Genomic DNA, 20,891 nt, shown 5'->3' on the forward strand with positions numbered 1-20,891 from the left:
AATATACTATCTCCCTTCCTTATGATTCTAACACCTAAAATTACGTTGGCTTCACCCATGTCTTTCATTTCAAAGTTTGATCCTAGAAATAATTTAGTTCTAGTAACAATCTCATTGCATGTACCAAAAATTAACATGTCATCCACATACAAACATATAATAACACAATCACCATTTTCAAATTTAGAGTACACACATTTATCAGCATCATTAGGTGAAAAACCATCACATAACAATACATTATCTAGTTTTTCATGCCACTGTTTTGGTGCTTGTTTCAATCCATACAAAGATTTTAAAAGTTTACATACCTTATTCTCTTGACCAGGTACAACACACCCTTCAGGTTGAGTCATATAAATTTCCTCTTCTAAATCACCATTTAGAAAAGCAGTTTTAACATCCATCTGGTGTATCACTAGCTTATGGATTGCTGCTAAAGCTAACAACACTCGAATAGAGGAAATCCTAGTCACAGGGGCAAAAGTATCAAAGTAATCTATGTTGGGTTTTTGAGTAAAACCTTTTGCTACTAATCTTGCCTTATACTTCTCTATAGATCCATCAGGATGATACTTTTTCTTAAAGATCCACTTACAACCAATGAGTTTTGCTCTTTTAGGCAAATCTACTAAGGTCCAAGTATTATTTTTCTGAATTGATTCAATTTCAGTCTTAATGGCTTTATCCCACTGTTTTGCATCAGGAGCACTAATGGCTTCTACAAAGTTACTTGGATCATTATCAACTAGATAGGTATAGAAATCATTACCAAATGAAGTTTCCTTCCTCTATCTTTTACTTCTTCTTAATTCCTCACACAAGGCATCACTATTATTATTATCTTCTATAGGTTGAGACGTCTCACTAACCTTTAAAGGAAAAACATGTTCAAAAAACTCAGCATTTTTCGTCTCCATTATAGAATTTCTTTCAAGTGTATCACTTTTAAGAACTAGAAACCTATAGGCAGCACTATGTTCAGCATAACCTAAGAACATACAATCAGAGGTTTTAGAGCCTATTTTCCTTTTCTTAGGATCGGGTAACATCACCTTAGCTAGGCACCCCCACACTCTTAAATATTTAAGGTTAGGTTGATAACCTCTCCACATCTCATACGGAGTTTTACCAGTTTTCTTATGAGGTGTTCTATTTTGTAAAAAACACGCAGTAAGCAAGGCTTCTCCCCAAAGGTTATCAGGTGCACTAGAACTAATAAGCATAGCATTCATCATCTCCTTAAGAGTTCTATTCTTTCTCTCAGCTACTCCATTAGACTCAGGTGAATACGGTGGGGTTACTTCATGGATAATACCTTCTTTAACACAATAGTCATTAAATAACACATACTCACCACCTCTATCTGATCTAATCCTCTTGATTTTCTTATTTAATTGATTTTCTACTTCTGCTTTATAGGTAAGAAACACATCAAAGGCTTCATCTTTATGTTTGATTAAGTATACTTTGGTGTATCTAGAATAATCATCTATAAAGGTCACAAAATAATTTTTACCTCCTCTAGACATTGTTTGTTTCAAATCAGCTAAATCAGTATGAATTAATCCTAACAATTCAGTTTGGCGTTCTACAGAGAAACATGTTTTCTTTGTTATTTTAGATTCTACACATATATCACACTTACTACTCTGTTTATCATGCATATTAATTAATCCTAGTTGTTTTAATTTCATAACATAGGAAGAATTTAGATGTCCTAATCTAGCATGCCATATATCATATGAATCAATAATATAAGCAGAAGAAGATGATTCATTAATATTTTCGGAAATGTTAAGTACAAAGAGACCCTGATCACAATATCCCTTCCCCATAAAAACATTATTTTTTGTCATTACAATCTTGTCAGACTCGAATGACACTTTAACCCCCACTTTTCCCAGTAGTGCTACAGAGATTAAATTAACTCTGATTGATGGCACATGTAGCACATCACTCAAGGCCAGAGTCTTTCCAGATGTGAGTTTGAGAAGAACTTTCCCTTTTCCCAGAACATGAGTGGTCCTGGAATCACCGAGGTAAACGTGTTCTTCTTCATCCCCTACACTAGTGTAAGAGGTAAAAGCACTTCTGTTTGCACAGATATACCTAGTAGCACCAGAGTCTACTACCCCCTTGCTCACATTGGTCATCAGATTTACTTGAGAAACGACCGCAGCAATAATGTCATCTCCTTCGACTATATTAGCCTTAGGAGGATTGTCGTTTCTTACTCTGCGTCTGCACTGTGGTGCATGATGGCCCGGCTTCCCACATACGAAGCAATTTCCTTTCTTCTTAAAGGTGGGGTTAGATGTGTTGGGGCGAAATTTTCGAAAATTATTTTTCTTATTGTGATCAGGTTTGTGTTCGTACCTTTTTGGAGCAGGTTTGTCTTCTACCATGTTTGCTTTTGCAGACAATGCTTTGGCCCTCACAGCAGCAGATTCTTTCCTGTTGGTATCTTCAATAATTATGTGAGTGATCAGCTCTGAAAGTGACATTTGCTTGTGCCTATGTTTTAGTTGTTGCTTGTAATCAGTCCAGGAAGGCGGCAGTTTCTCGATCAGAAGCTCTGAAAGAAACTCATCTGGAAGAAGAACGTTCTCTCCTTTGACATCTTTGAGTAGCTTGTGGTACTCATTAATTTGCGACTTTATGTCCTTATCTTCAACCATTTCCCAGCGATAGTAATTCCCAATGATGAATCTTTGTCTGACTATATCTTCAGCAGTGTATTTGAGAATCAACGAATCCCAAATTTCTTTCGCTTCCTTATAGGAACAGTATACATCGAACAAATCGTTAGAGAGTGCACTAAGTAAAGTATGACGACATACCTTGTTTGCACGAACCCAATCTTCAACTTGTTTTGAATTTGGAGGGAGACTGGATTCGGGTTTTGAAGATGAAAGAGCAAAAGCGACTCCGTACATGTCTAAGAGGGTTGACACGCGTTCTTGCCAGCACCGGAAATTCTGACCAGAGAAGACTTCAATTTTTGATACATCTGGGAAAGGTTTCGCGAAGACCGTCTGAGTTCTGGAAACATTATTCTGATTCTTCGGGATTGAGTTGTTGTTGTTGTCAGCCATAAGTCCTTAAGATTGTTGTAAAAGCTGACAAAAGTAGAATAAAGATCACGAACAAAAATACTTCCTGAGGCGTGTAGATCACTGCCCTTAAGGACTTATCCGCGGTGTATTGCGCAAGCCCCCCAGGATACAACAGGAACTTCTCAGAATTTTTGAGGATCTCAGAACTAGCAAGGAACTCTAAATAGAGTATAAGAACAACTCAGAATAATTTTAGAAGAGAAAAAGAGCTAGAAAATGAAACTCAGAAAAGAGGAGAATAAGAAAGAATGAAATTTTGTGTGTATTGGAATGGAGGAGGAGCTCCCTATTTATAGAGTTCATGGATCAAGCCCATGATCCCAAAAGTCCAAAATATCTTTTAGAAAAATAATATTTTAATTAATTTAAACGTTGCAAAACGTTGGAGACCTTTGCTTGCGGAAAACGTTGGCAGCACGTTGCATAACAAACAGCACGTTGCATAACAAAAATAAATTAACGTTGGCAACTGCACGAAACTTGCGCAACGTTATATTTATCTCATTTGGGAGAGAGAACCCACGAGAGAGAGAACGCCCCTCACCCACCCACAAACCTCCCTTGACCACAACCGACCGTTCACCGACAAAGGACCGTTCACCGAATTGTCGCCGTTCACCGCAGTTGTTTTCGTCGTCGTTCTGCCCGAAGGTTCCGCCATTTCGAATCACCGTTCAACGTCAAAACCACCATTGACATGAGTTTTAAAGCTTCCCGTCGTTTGTTACGCTACAACCTCCCTTTGGAAGCACTGTCGTAGGTGAAAATCAAGACGAAAAAACATAGTTTGTAAGTTTCCGTTGTTCGTTTTGATTTTCTTTTCTTATTGTTGTTCGGTGATTTTCACTTATTTTAAATATTTGAATTTTTTTATCATTTCGGAATTGTTGTATTTTTTGAGTGCAAGTAGTTAAAAGGACTAAATTCACACATTTTTAAAGTTTGGGGGCTAAATTAGGCCAAAGTTTTGAAGAGGGACTAATTCCAAATTTCACTAAAAGTTAAGGGATCAAAAACATACTTAACCCTTATTATTATATTATTATTATTATTTAGGATTTGAATTAATTATTTCTTAAAGTAAAAAAAAGAGAAACAAAAGGGAGAAAAAAATTAGAATATGAAAAGTGGCAGAGAGCATAGGAGTTCCATGCCATCATAAATATTATAAAAGTTGGGTTTGTATCCCACATAGGAGAGAGAAAAAAAGTGGCATATTTTTTGTCATGTCAGCATGCCGTTAACTCTGATTCTACATAATTAACGAAATAAACTTGATTGATGCAAATTATTTATACAATGTGTGGACGAAATTGAAACTTTTTTTTAAGAAGAATTACCAAGTTGACATACTACGGTGAGACTAGGTACTAATTAAGCAATTAAACCTAATAAGTATATGGATAAACTCATCTAATGTCTATAGCTAAACGTGTATAATGTTCTTTGTTATACTCATCAAATCAATATATAAACATACTCGTATAATGTGTCTAAGCAGTAAATGAACATATTTATATAATATTTATTAATAGATTGGTCTAATTTGTGTTTAGAAAGACTTGTCTAATGTATACTGTTAGAGTTATCTAAACATTGAATGACTTATCTAATGTATATTGCTAGACTCGTTTAATCAATATATTGACAATCTCGAATAATTTGTTTGTTTTGTTCATCTAATCAGTGTATTCTCAAACTTATCCAAAATTTTTTGTTATACTCGTATAATCAATTTGTCAATAATTTTTTTTGTTATATTCATACAATTATTGTATGCTCAATCTCGTGTATTTTTATTGTTATATTATTCTAATGGCTTAATTACCTACTTAGTCCCCATGTTAGGAGGTAATTTTCTGTTTAGTACCCGGTTTTAAATATGTAGGCATTTGGTACCTATGTTTTGAAATTTGTATCAATTCAGTCCTATCCAGTTAACGGCGTTATAATTGATGCAAGAAATTAAGGACGTTAATGATAGCCTGGGTGGAATAGCTATCAAATGTTTGAATGCATCTTCATTAACGTCCTTAATTTCTCGCATCAATTATAACGTCGTTAACTGGATAGGATTGAATTGATACAAATTTCAAAACATAGGTACCAAATGCCTACATTTTTAAAACCGGGTACTAAACAGAAAATTACCTCCTAACATGGGGACTAAGTAGGTAATTAAGCCTATTCTAATCAATGTATGGAAAGACTCATGTGATATGCATTGATAGAGTTGTCTAATTAATACATCAACGACATAATATGCATGGTTAGATTTGTTTAATGAGTACACAAACACATTTGTATAATATATATATATATATATATATATATATATATATATATATATATATATATATATATATATATATATATATATATATATATATATATATATACATATATTGTTATAATCGTTTAATAAGTATATATTCATACTCGTATAATACATATGATAAAAGTCGTCTAATTAGTAAATAGACAAACTCATATAATATACGGTAATAAACTTATTTAATTTGTGTATAAATGAACTTGTTTAATCTATATTGTCAATATTTGTTATTAAAATCATTTAAAAAAGTAGATAAAAAATAAAATAACTTTAATGCATATATAACAACAAAATAAATATAAACAAAAAATAAATAAAAATTCGAAAAGACTGAAAAGTTAACTTCGGATACACTTGCCAACAAAATAAAACAGGTAATAAGATAATTTGCTATTATAATCTTTTATTATATTATAGAAAATAATAGAAGTAAAATAAATTTTATAAAATGTAATAACAAAAATAAATATAAATAAATGGGTAAAACGGTAGATTTATTAATATATTATTTCTTTATATTACAACGGATAATAGATAATAAAAATAAAATTACTTTAACAAAATAAATATAAATAAAAAATGATCATATGTTAAGTAATTAAATAAACTAACTTTTGAAATACTTGGAAATAAAATAGAATGAATAATAAGATCAGTTTACTAGTATATATTTTTTTATATCATCATAGATTATAATATATTTGATATGAAGTAATCTCACCCCATATGTTTATAATAAACTATTTAACTCTTACGATATTTATATATCGATATTAGATATATTTTTTTAATTTGTTCTACATTTGCATGCATTAAACTCTTATATATGTTTGCTTGATTATTGGTAGACAATAAAAAAACTAAATTGAAAGCCATTCTTTTTAAGAGAACATATGATGTGCACAAACTAAAGATCAAGAAATTTAAAAAATATTTTTATATTTGAGTTATTAATTTAAAAATTTCAAATCTTCTTTCATTTATCAATTCTTTATAATTGTAACATTTATTTTTTCTAATTCACTCCTTATTTCATTTATTTTTTAAATTGTTTTGTGAAAATTATCAAAATAATTAATTTAGTAGAAAATAAAGAAATATAAGCTCTTATATTAGTTTTTAATCTTTTTCTTTATTTTACTTCATCAACTTTTAACATGGCAATAATTTGAAATTTGAACTTATTAGCAACCACTAAAACAGATAGGGAAGGGTGACGCGGGAAAAGGTTGAAAGAAGATGCTCGCAATTTGGCGCGCTTGTATAAACTTTTCCCGCTAAAGAAAGCTTATAGATCTATTCTCTTCACCGTTTCCCCATTGCAGATTCACAGTTTCTTCTTCAACCTTCAAATTCCCCTTCACTGTTCTCTCACTCTCGCAACAAAAATGCCCGTCATCGCCGCAAAACGCTCGTTGCGATCTCATCCTTCCTCGCCTCCCCGCAAATCGCCTCGCCGATGCACCGCAGCAACCGCCAATTCTTCCCGCAATGTAATTCTCAAAACCCTAATTCCCCTACATACGCTCTCTCATCTCTTTCAATTCCTGTGATCAACCGATTGCTTGTCGTTCGTTTGCAGGTAAACAATTTCGGCACAGATGAAAACCAAGCTGATCCGGCAGCTGTGAAACCCAGGTGGAATCCCAAAGGTAAGGGTCGAGATTCTTTTCTTTCTCACTGTCTTCTTATGTAGTGGTGTTTTTTACTTTCTTTTTGTTGACTGAATAATAGATGGTGAGCAAATAAAGGCGGTGAAGCTAGCATTGCACTTGTCCACTGCGCCGTCTTCGGTCGTGTGCCGTGAGGAGGAGCAGAATGTTGTTTTGGAGTTCTGCAAAGGGTGCGTTGAGCATAAAAAGGCCGGGAGTCTGTACATTTGCGGGTGTCCCGGAACCGGGAAATCGTTGTCTATGGAGAAAGTGAAAGAGCAATTACTCAATTGGTCTAAGGAGGTATGGTGTAATTGTTGGTGCCATGCTCTTGGTGATGTTACGGGTTGATGATTGCTCGCATGCTGCATAAATATTGGAAGCTAATTATCCCTCGATTATTGTTATGCCTAATATGCCATCTGGTATGGTTGTTTGATATGTTCCTTACTAATCATGAAGAAGAATCATGTGTCATGCTTGCCCATTGAATATAATTGACCGAAGAAACATTAAATTTGATCTTTGACTTTGATTATTCAATCTGGAGTCACAGTGTGTTTTGTGTTCTTTTCCTAATACGATCTTGCCTATCTGATTTTCAGGCAGGTCTCCCGCTGCCAGATGTTTTATCCGTGAACTGCACAACTCTTGCTAGCACATCGGATATTTTCACAAAGGTGGGAAAACATTTAATTGAACTGAAGTTAACTTTATCAGTTGACTGACATAGTGGCTTTTCTAGCAGATGGTTGGGTTAAACCAAACACAGGGTAAAAAGGTTTCAGCCTCGCCCTTACAGCAACTTCATAACATGTATTCTCAGAAATCATCTATCAACAACATGACGTAAGAAATATATCCCTGCCCACTATTTTTTCAAACTAAATATAATATAAATCGACATCTATATATTTTTTCTACTTGGTTGTTATCAAGGAAGTAATATACCTTCATTGTAACAGATTGATAGTAGCTGACGAATTAGATTATTTGATAACCAAAGACAGAGCCGTTCTTCATGATCTTTTTATGCTCACTACCTTTCCATTTTCTAGATGTATATTGATAGGTAAATTTCTCAAAAGTGAAAAACTGTTATTTCCAACTCGTGGTTATTAAATCAGTCTGGGTAATTCAAGACTAATCATGTTTGTTTATACAGGTGTAGCGAATGCAATTGATTTAGCTGATCGATTTCTTCCGAGGCTTACATCATTAAATTGTGAGTAAATTAAGTCAATGATTTTATGTAAAGATTTCTCATTTTATATGCATCTCATTTACCAGAGCAATGGAGCTATCCTACTTGTGTAAACCATTAGAAACTATTTTTATTGTCTTATTTAATCTTTTCTGTTTGTTTTTTTCTAGGCAAGCCTGTGGTTGTAAATTTCCAGGCTTACTCGAAAGATCAGATCCTCAAGATTCTTGAAGAAAGATTAAAGGTAAGATTGTTGCTATTAAAATTGGGTTATAGATTTGTGTTTGTTAAAATGTTTACTCACTTGGTGGAAGAAAAAATGTGAAGTGAATCCTGCATTTCTTCTTGTTCAATATTTTTCTTAACAAATTTTTATTTCACCACCAGGAACTTCCTTACATTGTCTTTCAACAGCCGGCCCTGGAACTATGTGCTAGGGTGAGTCAAATATGCGTGACAAAATAACTGAAGACCATGTTACCTTTTTTATTCCTTACGTAAAATGATTCAAGTCCCATTTTACTGCTTACGAATTTGAAGTTGAAATAAATAAGCAAACGACAAGTGAACAACAGTGCTTTCCTAATTCATCTTGAAATAATGTGGAGCCTAATTAGCACTGAACTTTGCAGAAAGTTGCCGCATCTTCTGGAGACATGCGGAATGCCCTTTCTATATGCTGGTTAGTCATTTATTTATTATTATTATTATTATTATTATTATTATTATTATTATTTTCTCTTTATTCCCGTGAGATAATGTATACGTGTATACAAAATTATTCATCTTAAAATGTTCATTTTTATTTATAGAAAAAGTAGAAATGGTACTTTTACTACAAATCCATAATCCTACCTAGTTTTTGTTTAGTTTAAAATTTAAGTAACCGTATCTGAACTTTAACATGGAATAGGTGCAGGGGATTAAAATCCAGTTAGTTAGTTAAAATAATAACTGATCAGTACAGTTAAATGTATACGATAAGAGGAAATAAACCAGGGTAAGGGAAGTCAGTTGGGGTTTTGTGATTAAATTGAGGTTTCAGTTAAAGTTCCCTGCTCTCTAGTACTTGAAGCGTTGCATTTTTTATTAGATTCTTCATCAATATTTGCGTTCTCGTATCTTTTTGGTACGTAGCCAGGGATTGAGGAAGTTCAAGTTATGTCTCAATTTTCTTTGTCAATTTAGCTAGAGAAAAATCCAGTAACAGAACAACTTTAATTGTGCTTTTCTCTTTCCAGGAGTGCAATCGAGATGCTTGAAGCAGAAATTAGAGAATCTGCGTGCAATTTGAACACTTCATTGGAAGAGATATCATTCTCCAAACAAAATCTTCCCACAGCTCCTGATTGTATGAAAAAACGTGAATTTGATATTGTAAGTGTTCAATAATTCGTTCCTCATTTGATTCATTAATAGGTTGGAATATATTTCGTTAAGTTGTGTTCAAACTTTAGGTTGTGGTAGCTCAGGTGTTGTCAAGAAATCGATACATTAGTTTTAGTCTGATTATCAGTCATCATAGGTATAGGCAATTTACCATTATCTACTTTCACCAGAGTCTATTGTTATTAAAGCATTGTTAAAGGCATCTGAAAACGGCTACATAATAAATTTAGATTTATTAAATAAGTATAGTTCTTCTATTATTTATTCATCCTACTTTTTGACTAAAGGCCTAAAGTTTTCAAAATAAATTTCAGGTGAGAACTGATCATATGGCTCGAGCCTTGTCCAAGACTTATAGATCACCTGTGGTGGATACGATACAATCTCTGCCACATCATCAGCAGGTAAGTTGAAAAATGAATGTGCTATGAACTGTAGAGCTAAGGCTTCCCCTATTACCGGAACTAAGATATTTTCATATACTTTTTTATGCTCGTGTAGGTATAGATCGGCTAATTTCAATCTTAATTATTATCACAAAAGTCTTAGAAAGTATTCAAAAGTTTGAATAGCAAAATATGAATGGAAAGTGTCATTGAAGGGATGGTAACTTTGTATAACATTAAGGATGTGTTTTGAAAAAACATGTTTAGTCGAATACCAAACTAAACTAAATGCATAAACACCTTTCATACTAGGTCTTGGCTCTAACTTTTTCTGGATATGTACTATTTGCAGATTATACTCTGCTCTTCTATGAATCACTTTCGAGAAGCCAAGAAAGATACATTCCTAGGAGAGGTATGCTTCACCCGCTCACAAGGTTTTGATCCATTCTAATCCGTATACTGATTGCGAAAATTTAAAAATAATGATGGAATGTTGCAGTTGTATCAATCGTATGTGGGGATATGCAGATCATCTTTAATTCCTCCAGCAGGAATCTTAGAATTTTCGAACATGTGCAGAGTGCTAAGTGACCAGGTATTTAAACAATTTGATTCGATTTTGTATTTGTAGATTTAGTATCCTGCAACTGATGAATTTTCATATTCAAGTGTTGGATCAGTGAGGGATAGTGATAATGAGTAAAATGATAAAATATTGTAACTGCAGGGTCTTATTAAACTAGGACAATCTCGAGAGGATAAATTAAGAAGAGTGTCGCCTAAAGTAAATGAGGGTGATATTACTTTTGCATTGCAGGTAGTCTTTCAGTCTCCAAAGATCTCGTATCATTTCATTTTTATTATTCCTTAATTTAATATACATTTGGAGATTCGTGGTTAATCTTAAATTGTTCTCTGCCATTTGAATTCATTGACGCAGGGGATACGGTTTTTTCACAACTGTCTTAAATGATTCTGATGATAGACTGTTAGTGTTCATTCAACATGACGTGAGATCAAAGATTCTTCATTGGATAAAGGTTGGAAGCTTTTGTTTAACGTGCTTTTTCTTCCTTAGATCAATTTTAAACGTGTCTATCGTCTTCTCTCTACACACTGTTTTAATAACTTGTTTTCCTTGTGCATATGCAGACAAGTTCTTTTGGTTCAAACCGGTGTCTGCATCATATTATTGAAGTGGTATACTCGATTAAAGCATGGAGTTGAAATCACTTCGGCAGATTTTTTGCTCAGCAAAAGCTATTCGAGTATATTTTTTATGTTTTTTTTTTCAGAACTGGTTCGGGCAGTATGATTTATGTAGCTTACTTCAGGCAGTTGTGTGATAAGGTTGTATTTTCTCAGGAGAAAAAAAATAGCAACAGATACATTAATTTCATACTAATAAATTAATTTTATTCAGATGTCTATCTTTCATTATTTTATATTGAAGTAGCACATGGTAAAAAATTCATCAAATGGTTGTACTAAAGCCAAAGGTAGTTTGAAAATATAGTAAAATAGGTGAGTTGGACTAAGGAAATGTGTTGTGATGCTCAAAGAGAAAAAAACGAAAAGAATATTCACGTAAATCAAAATAAAAATGACAGATATATGCATAAAAGTTAAGATTTGAGTGAAAATAATTGATTATATGTTCAACATAATTGATTATATATATATACTTATGAAAACAAGTTGGTTATCTATTTCAATATGATTGATTATGTAATTTAACAATTGATTATGTCTTTAATTTTTATATTTTTATTCATTATAATAAAATGAATACATAATATAATAATTTTAAAATACAAATAAAATGTTTTGGTTGTATCAATCATTTTAATTATAAATTTTTTTTATCTAAATATTCCATTTTTTTTTAAATTTATCCAATGTCATTTTTAATTCTCTTATGTTTTTTTTTTCAATCTCATCCTAGTTTAAAATAACTCAAGTAATTCTTGTCTTAATAACCATTTAAATAATTCAAATTTCAGATGAAACCAAATGTTAAAATGTAACTTAATTGTACCATTATATTTGACAGTTAAAAATTTCTTTCTACACGCATCTCCCCAAATTTGTTTTTGGTAAATATTTTTTTACTTTTACCATTTAACTTTTAACTTTTTTTCAAAACCCTAAATCCTTTTTCTTTTTACGCTTCCCCGCCGCACCCATTCTTCCACCCCACATATATGAGAGGTGTGTTCGGTTGCTGAGGTGTGTTTGGTTGCTGAGAGATGCGTTGATTGGTTTCGTGGACACCAGGTTAGTTTGCCCTTTTCGTATAATGGTTACTGTTATTATGTATATGTAGGTGCCATAAACCTTTGAACATGTTAAATTGGTTTAGGTTTGAGTTTGAAAAAAAAAAACGAAGAAGAAAATATTAAATGCCGTGAACGGAAAATGGAAAATCCTGTGGGCCCTCTCAAAAACTTGCAATCCACCAAAATTTCATATCAAAATAATCTCAACAAATGGTGAACTTATGATCTATGAGATATTTTGTCAGTAGAACAGAAAATTATAAATTATGAAGAAAAATAAATTTTATAGAAAAAACTTTTTCTCTTCCTTGCACGTGAATCTGTATTTTATTAATAAAATATTATATTTAATACATAAAAATAAATATAAATAAAATACAATATTATTGACATAATTTATGCTATTTATTCCATATATGGCTTCTAAATATATTAAGTATAATACTTTTTTATATTATTAATAATGTAGATTATAAAAATTATAAAATCTTATTAAAATATTAAAAAAATTAAAACTCTAAAATTAAAAATTATCAACTCTTATAAAATATTTTTTTCTCTAAGGTTCTACTCTATTTAAGAATGGATGACCGAGATATCCTTGAATGTATATTGTACACTAGTCCTTAGATTCGATATGTCTATATTGAGTCTTCAGGATGTCACTATGGTGTTTATATTTAGTGTCTTCAAGTGGAGGTGTCAACCTGACTCATAGGCAATTCTAGTGTATCGTTGATAAAATCTTAAATGTCTGATTTTATAGCTTCTCGCATAGGATTTGACGTTTGATGTGGGGGCGATATCTGTGTCGTAAAAAAATTAATATTGACGTTTAAAATGAGGTATTTTCGGACTTTTTTGACATTCGTGGAGGGGGAACCGATGTCTAAAGACAATAAAATAATGACTTTTCAGTTTTGTATATAAATCATTTAACGTTTGGCCATGGTAAAATAACGTCTATAAGGATATTTTATTTACAAAACTGTCACTGATCTTATGTTGAATTTTCTAAACGTTAAACGTGTGACATTTATATGTATTTATGATTCCAAGTAAATATATTATCCATGCTAAGTTCAAAATAACAACTATTATTTATTCATTCCTAACTTTACCACTTCCTAAATTAAGCTATACTTTAAACCTTGCTGATATAGACTCATATTTAACTAATTCAAAGTTAACTACTTTAATATCTACATCATAAATAAATAAAAAATTGATGGTATATGAAAGTTCAATTTCATAATCATTTCAACCATCACTATATTAGGTTCTTATGTTATCATCTTAAACCAAAATTTAAAATCTATTGAAATTTAGTAATCATATTAATTAACTTCAATAAAGAATAACAAACTAAACAAAGTTAAGGAAAAGGAAGCCTTAACATCCTTCCAGATGACATAATTCCCTAACAACTTTAATATATATATATATATATATATATATATATATATATATATATATATATATATATATATATATATATATATATATATATATAACTTAAAATGAGATTGTTGTTAACTTCACGAATTTTTGCAACAATCTTTAAATTCCCTTGAAATATTTTGATAACTTTTGTCACTTTAATACTTAACTCTACTATGATATTTTGATAAGAAATAAATTTTAAATTTAATTTCATAACAGTTTGTAAAATAAAGTTAATTTAGTTATATATGATAAAATCATTTTATCTTTACATTTACATGAGACTTCCAACTTTATGTGCGATTATATTTTTCTGATTTGAAGCAGGTAATCAGATAAGCTACTTCCCACAAAAACATAGATATTTAGTTGATTTTGATTTTTTAAAACTTTTGAAAGCGGGTAATTGAATTTCTTATGCATTGGTAAGTACATATTTTTTGTGATTTTTGTTTCCAAGGTTAAAGAAGACAAAGGGTCACAGAGAATGTTACGTTGCACGCATCACAAAGATAATTGATTTACCGTTTGTTTAACGTGAACAACGAATGAATACGTAGCAGTGTTAGAATAGAATGTGAACAGACTTGCAACGTATTATATATGTTCACTGCATATTGAACTCTTAGTTCTACATAACCCATCACGATAACAGAGCAAAGAAGTTTGTCCAATTCTCAAAAGCTAATGGATACAAAAGAGTTGGATAAGATGCTTTTGAAATTGGCTATAGAGAAAAAGTGGCAGAGATGTCCCAGTGCACCGTCTTTGTCGAAAATACTGGTGGATGTGAACACATTGCATGCAGGTTATTTTGTTATCATTCATCATCTGGTCTTTTACTTGCATTCTTTGTATATATATCTATCAGGGAAGAGATTATTTTACTATCTCCACTGTTATCTTTTCAGGTGTGGATGCGACTTCTGTTACATTTGTGGGAAGAGATGGGTGTTTGGTCATACATGTAGCAACAGTTAATAAATAAAAGAGTTTTGAGTTTTGAAAAATTGTCAATTCTAAGATTCTACGTTTTCATATGTTAAATCTTCTGTAACCTTTCTTATATGAGTATGTTTTCTGTTATGGGGTGTTGTTGTCATGTTTGATCCGTAATTACATTTTCGGAAACAACAAATTAATAATGCATATATTCTCTATTAGACTATATTGAAACCAAAACTTATAATTTAAAAAGTTTTCAATGGGGTGTGGCTTTCTATTAAATAATAATAAAGGTATTTTTAATGAAATGTGTTAAATTGAGATAGAAGAAGAAAGGCTTAATACCTGTTTTTGTCCCTCTTTTTAAGGGAAATGTTCACTTTCGTCCTACCTTTTTCAAAAAGTTCAATTTGGTCCCACGTTGTGAAAAAGTGTCCATGTTAATCCTTTTTGGTCACGGCGTTAAATATTTAACGATTCTGCTGCCAGCTAGGAGTGTGGTGTGCAACGTGGCTTTTTACTTGCGTAACGTGGCAGTGACAGTTTAGGGTTTAACTGAGAACGTGGCAGTGGCAGTGAGATTAAAATTCTGAGTGTTAGAGGGTTTGATTTGGGTATTTCGAAATTGGTCTTTGAGGATTGAGAATGGGTTCCCAAGGGTGTTCTTCGTTTTCGAAAAGCTGGGCCAAAGGATCCTCTCGTTCGTCCCATGGTGGTGCTTCTAGGGGAGGTGGGTTAATCCCTACTTGTTACTGTGGTGATATTGCAGTAATGAAAGTGGCCAGAACCACGAAGAATGCTGGGAGAAATTTTTGGGGTTGTCCTCATTACAAGGTTTTAAGTATACCCTTGTCAGTTAATGTTTTCTTTAGTTGATTTGATGCATTTGTTCATAGATTCCCTAACATGGTGAATAACAGGGTGGATCTTCAATTGGGAGCTGCTGTAACTTTTTCAAGTGGTGTTGTGAAGACAACGTGGATGAAAAAGATTGCACAATTCTGAAGAGAATAAGCGAGCTGGAAAATGCAGTGAAGGATTTGCAAAAAATCCAGAAAATGATGAAGTTGTTAGTTATAGCTTTGTGTGTGTTTATTGTGGTTGACCTTGTAATTTTGAAGTTGTGGTTAGGTTGATTTAGTTAGATCGTGAATTTGGGTCTTTGTTATAAGCTGGCTTAATACCTGTTATGTATTTGGATGCTTGAAAGAAGTACGTTGACAATGGGAAGGTGTTGTGGTTGGTGTAACATCAGTTATGCAATGCAATGTACAAAATGTTCGAATCAGTCCCCCATTTGGTTTAAAAATGTTGAAACAGGTGAACCGAATAATGGCACATATTACAAATCTAAATACAAGCTCTCCATTTGGTTTAAAGATGTTGAAACATGTCAACCCAATAATGCATATGGCTGAGTGTTACGTGCCTGAGTACGTAACTTGCCTCTCGCTATTGACAATGGTACTTAACTGAGGACGCTCGTCCTCGCTTCGCTACCTCCACTAGCTGAGGACGCTCGTCCTCGCTTCGCTACCTCCACTAGCTGAGGACGCTCGTCCTCGCTTCGCTACCTCCACTAGCTGAGGACGCTCGTCCTCGCTTCGCTACCTCCACTAGCTGAGGACGCTCGTCCTCGCTTCGCTACCTCCACTAGCTGAGGACGCTCGTCCTCGCTTCGCTACCTCCACTAGCTGAGGACGCTCGTCCTCGCTTCGCTACCTCCACTAGCTGAGGACGCTCGTCCTCGCTTCGCTACCTCCACTAGCTGACGACGCTCGTCCTCGCTTCGCTACCTCCACTAGCTGACGACGCTCGTCCTCGCTTCGCTACCTCCACTAGCTGACGACGCTCGTCCTCGCTTCGCTTGTTCAGCCCTGTTGCCTCCACTCGCTTAGGACGCTCGTCCTTGCCCCTCGTTGCCCCGCTCGCTCCGCTTCCGCGCGATTAGGACGCTCGTCCTCGGCCCTCGTTGCCTCCACTAGCTGAGGACGGTCGTCCTCGCTTCGCTCGTTCAGCCCTGTTGCCTCCACTAGCTGAGGACGCTCGTCCTCTAACACCCAATAATGCATTTTAAGAAGTGACTAATGGCACATATTAGAAATCTAAATACAAGCTTTGACCAAAACATGATGAAAGCATTTGGTCGAAATACCCAAACCAAATCAAACCCTAACACTCAGAATTTTAATCTCACTGCCACTGCCACGTTCTCAGTTAAACCCTAAACTGTCACTGCCACGTTACGCAAGTAAAAAGCCACGTTGCACACCGCACTCCTAGCTGGCAGCAGAATCGTTAAATATTTAACGCCGTGACCAAAAAGGATTAACTTGGACACTTTTTTCACAACGTGGGACCAAATTGAACTTTTTGAAAAAGGTAGGACGAAAGTGAACATTTCCCTTAAAAAGAGGGACAAAAACAGGTATTAAGCCAAGAAGAAATAATGGAAGTGTGGAGGAAGAAAAATTAACCTATATAATAATGTCATTTTTTATTTTCAACTATCGGTTTTCTTTAAAAGCTTTGTTTTCGATCATTTGCAACAAATTTCGTACCCTTACCATAAATGTTGAATGTTAACAAATTTGTTACAACAGTTTAAATTAAATTAATATGATAAATATTCTTTTAATTAAGTATTTCTAAATAAAATACAAAATTAATGACATAATTTATGCTATTTATTATTCTATGACTTCTAAATACAGTATAATACTTTCTTATATTATTAATAACTTAAATTATAAGAAGTATAAAATCTTATTAAAAAATTAAAACTCTAAAATTAAAGAATATATATAAAGGAGTAGATGGTCGAGATGTCCTCGTATATATATTACACTAGTCTTTCGGCTAGATATGTCTATACTCGAGTATTCAGGTTATCACTAATGCAATTAAAGGATATTGTCTCGATTGTTTTGAGTTTATAATAACTTTATTTTCTCATTAGCATTCATAAGTGTAATGCAACGTTCAGTTTATGTTAGAAACAATCATTTTGCATTCTCACCTTAGATCTATAAACAGAACACCTCCATCATTCAAAAAAGAAGAAAAAATAAACACTTTTCAACTTCTAGCTCTTCCTCTTAATTTATTTGTTCTCTTTTTTTCTCATTTATAACTCTTATATCATTAGTGTAAACTCTTGTAGAGTTTCTTGCTAGTTTTGAGATCTTCAAATATTTCGAAAAATTTCAATTATATTCTGGGGACTTACACAATACACAACGGATAAGTCCTTAAATTTCAATTATATTCTGGGGACTTACACAATACACAACGGATAAGTCCTTAAAGACAATTAATCTACATGCCTCAGGGACTATTGTTCGTGATTTTGTCAGCTTTTCTATAACAACATACATTATTATTAGATGCTTCTCATTGCTAACAAGTTGAGTATTATCGATGAATCAATACCAGTTGATAAATTGAATTATTTCATTTACCGACAGATTTGTCTGTTAGTATTGTGTGGTGATTATATTTACTGGCGGATCATAGGTCTTTGTAAGTTCTTCTATGAAAGGTTATAAAATTTGGGAATTTCATCCCCTAATTTTACTTTCCCTTTGCCTCTAAACACTTTGTGCTCTGTTCTCCTCCTTCATCAGCCTCTACATGGTGTTAGCTTGTGAAGTTCGTCGAAGAGCCTCCTCTTGCGCTTCATTGGTAGAGCTTGTTGCTTCACCTCCTAGTCTCGACATTCTTCTTGTCGTACCTCCTTGAGGCCATTGTTGTGGTGCATTAGAGCTTTAGCGAAGCCTTATTGGGAGACCAGATGTACCCCTTTATTACTTTGGGTGTCATGCCTTAATTGATGTGTTTTTTGTGCACGTTGGGTTGGATTTTGGTTAGGGTTCTTTGTTTGTGTCGAAGTTTATTATGGATTGTGTGTTTGGGTTGCATTTTGGGGCTTACATTGGTCATATTTTTTGCCTTGATATTGAATTACATGTTGTTATTTCTGAAAAGGGCAAAACATGACCCTACTACGACCCTTTTTCGTGTTCTGTTTAGACTTAAGTTTCCAAAAGCCCGTGGCTTGTCATGACTCTACTAACATTGTGCATAATGTTTAAACATGAAGAATTTTCAACTAGACTTTCACAAGTTAGATCCGATCATGGGTCATGTCCTACTATGGATAACGAGAATAATGATGACGATGACATTTGTAGGACAAAGTGTTGGGTCAATGTCGTTGGTGGAAAAAAAAGGACGAGTCTACTTTACATGACAGTTGCTGCAAATTACACAGCAGGAAGAGGTACTCTCAAGCACCAGCCATCTTCTTCCATCAGTGTTGATGAGATCGTTGTCCACCTCACATAACAACTAAAAAAGGACGAGTCTACTTTACATGACAGTTGCTGCAAATTACACAGCAGGAAAAGGTACTCTCAAGCACCAGCCATCTTCTTCCATCAGTGTTGATGAGACCGTTGTCCACCTTACATAGCAACTAGAACAATGTGACCAGGAATACAACGAATTGAGGGACGACTTTACCAATTTTAAACAATTGGTTATGAGATTCCTGCTTGAGACTTCACAACTTCAGTCCATTATCCCTCCGACCCAGCTACGACCCTCTTCATCACCCGACGTCTAGAGCACCCCCCATCAGTCCAACTCACACCAATCCATTCTAGTCCAAATCAGTCTAGATCAGTCCACCCACACAAACCACCTACCTTCACAACAACAGGATGATGAACAACAAAACCATTTTGATGATGACTATATAAATTATTAGTTATTTGTTAATGAACATACTTCTTCTTGAATAACTATGATGGAGCTTTCCTGTAAATCTGAAGTTTTACAAACATATAATTTCTTTGTAACGATTAACATGTTTGATTTGAAATGCAAGTTGTTAAACTTGAACATTAACATATACTGTGTAGTTTGATTAGATCATTGTGGGTTGCATTTTTATCAAAACATTGATTGTGTCATGGTAATTTGAATATAATTGTGCAAGTTTGATTGTGCGATTGACCAATATAAATCTACCATGTCATTAATGACGGACTAACCAACAAATTATTTCCTCAATTATTATTGAAATCCTATTCTTCGATAATTACCGACGACGTTTCTCTCGGTAATTACCAACGACATTTTCCCTTAATAATTAGCGAAGGAAAATGTCGTCTTTAATTACCGAGAAAATAAGTCATTGGTAATTATTGAGAAAATAGATCATTGATAATTATCGAAAGATGGTATCCGTTGATAAACATTATTGGCAACAAAATTTCCAACAAATTAATGATCGCGATAATTCATAGTAAATAGGATATTATTGACGATATTGGTTGTTTTCGATGAATTATATTTGGCTTTTTTATGTATAGTGTTCATTTATACATTAATATATATATATATATATATATATATATATATATATATATATATATATATATATATATATATATATATATATATATATATATATATATATATATATATATATATATATATATATATATATATTAAGTACGAATATGTCATAAAATACATTTTTTATGAGAGCTATAAAATAGACATAATTTTTACATTTATATATAAATCAACATGGATAATATTATTTGAGTAAAAATAATTGATACATTCTCTCTTTGCTTGAATCTGTCATCATAGGAACAAACAAGTTAGTAAAACTAATAAAAATTAAAAACATTGAAAATATTAAAGTAGGTTCCATAAAACCTAAAGTTGATCGAAAACATTTCTTAACTTTTTCAACAAGAATCAAAATCAGTATACAATGCTTTTACGTTTTCATAACATCATAATGTCTTTGTAGCTAAAAAAACTATATCCGATTCCAAGTGGATATATTATCCAAGCTAAGTTCTAAATAACAACTATTATATTATTCATTCCTAACTTTACCACTTCCCAATTAAACTATACTTTAAACCTTGCTAACAGTTCATATAGACTCATATTTCACTGATCTAGTTCAAAGTTGACTACTATAATATCTACATGATAAATAATAAAAAATTGATCGTATCTGAAAATTCAATTTCATAATCATTTCAACCATCACTATATTAGGTTCTTATATTATCATCTTATACCAAAATTTAAAATCAATTGAAATTAT

At 32.9% G+C, this 20,891-nt stretch overlaps 1 protein-coding gene and 1 long non-coding RNA gene across 2 annotated transcripts; both read left to right on the forward strand.

The window, feature by feature from the left end:
* Nucleotides 1–6,737: 6,737 nt before the first annotated feature.
* On the forward strand, nt 6,738–11,510 carry LOC108341965 (cell division control protein 6 homolog B). Its single transcript, XM_052879027.1, has 17 exons — nt 6,738–6,947; nt 7,037–7,106; nt 7,189–7,409; nt 7,712–7,786; nt 7,855–7,955; nt 8,072–8,178; nt 8,272–8,331; nt 8,481–8,554; nt 8,698–8,748; nt 8,943–8,992; nt 9,552–9,687; nt 10,014–10,103; nt 10,438–10,500; nt 10,588–10,683; nt 10,816–10,905; nt 11,029–11,128; nt 11,241–11,510. Exons 1-16 carry the CDS (start codon nt 6,843–6,845, stop codon nt 11,059–11,061), a joined length of 1,422 nt encoding a protein of 473 aa, XP_052734987.1. The 5' UTR covers nt 6,738–6,842; the 3' UTR covers nt 11,062–11,128; nt 11,241–11,510.
* A 687-nt stretch (nt 11,511–12,197) lies between these two features.
* LOC128197377 (uncharacterized) lies at nt 12,198–14,803 on the forward strand. The gene is made up of 3 exons (XR_008249873.1): nt 12,198–12,365; nt 14,271–14,618; nt 14,722–14,803. It is a non-coding gene; the product is annotated as an uncharacterized LOC128197377 (long non-coding RNA).
* The last annotated feature ends 6,088 nt before the right edge of the window (nt 14,804–20,891 follow it).

The sequence above is a fragment of the Vigna angularis genome, chromosome 6 (genome assembly GCF_016808095.1).
Source record: "Vigna angularis cultivar LongXiaoDou No.4 chromosome 6, ASM1680809v1, whole genome shotgun sequence".
NCBI classification, from domain to species: domain Eukaryota; kingdom Viridiplantae; phylum Streptophyta; class Magnoliopsida; order Fabales; family Fabaceae; genus Vigna; species Vigna angularis.

Excerpts from the sequence above, each read along its gene's own strand:
- LOC108341965 (XM_052879027.1), top strand. The coding sequence starts at position 6,843 with ATGCCCGTCATCGCCGCAAAACGCTCGTTGCGATCTCATCCTTCCTCG. Across the intron at positions 6,948-7,036 it reads CCGCCAATTCTTCCCGCAAT|GTAAACAATTTCGGCACAGA; the intron begins GTAATTCTCAAA and ends GTTCGTTTGCAG. Across the intron at positions 8,332-8,480 it reads GAGGCTTACATCATTAAATT|GCAAGCCTGTGGTTGTAAAT; the intron begins GTGAGTAAATTA and ends GTTTTTTTCTAG.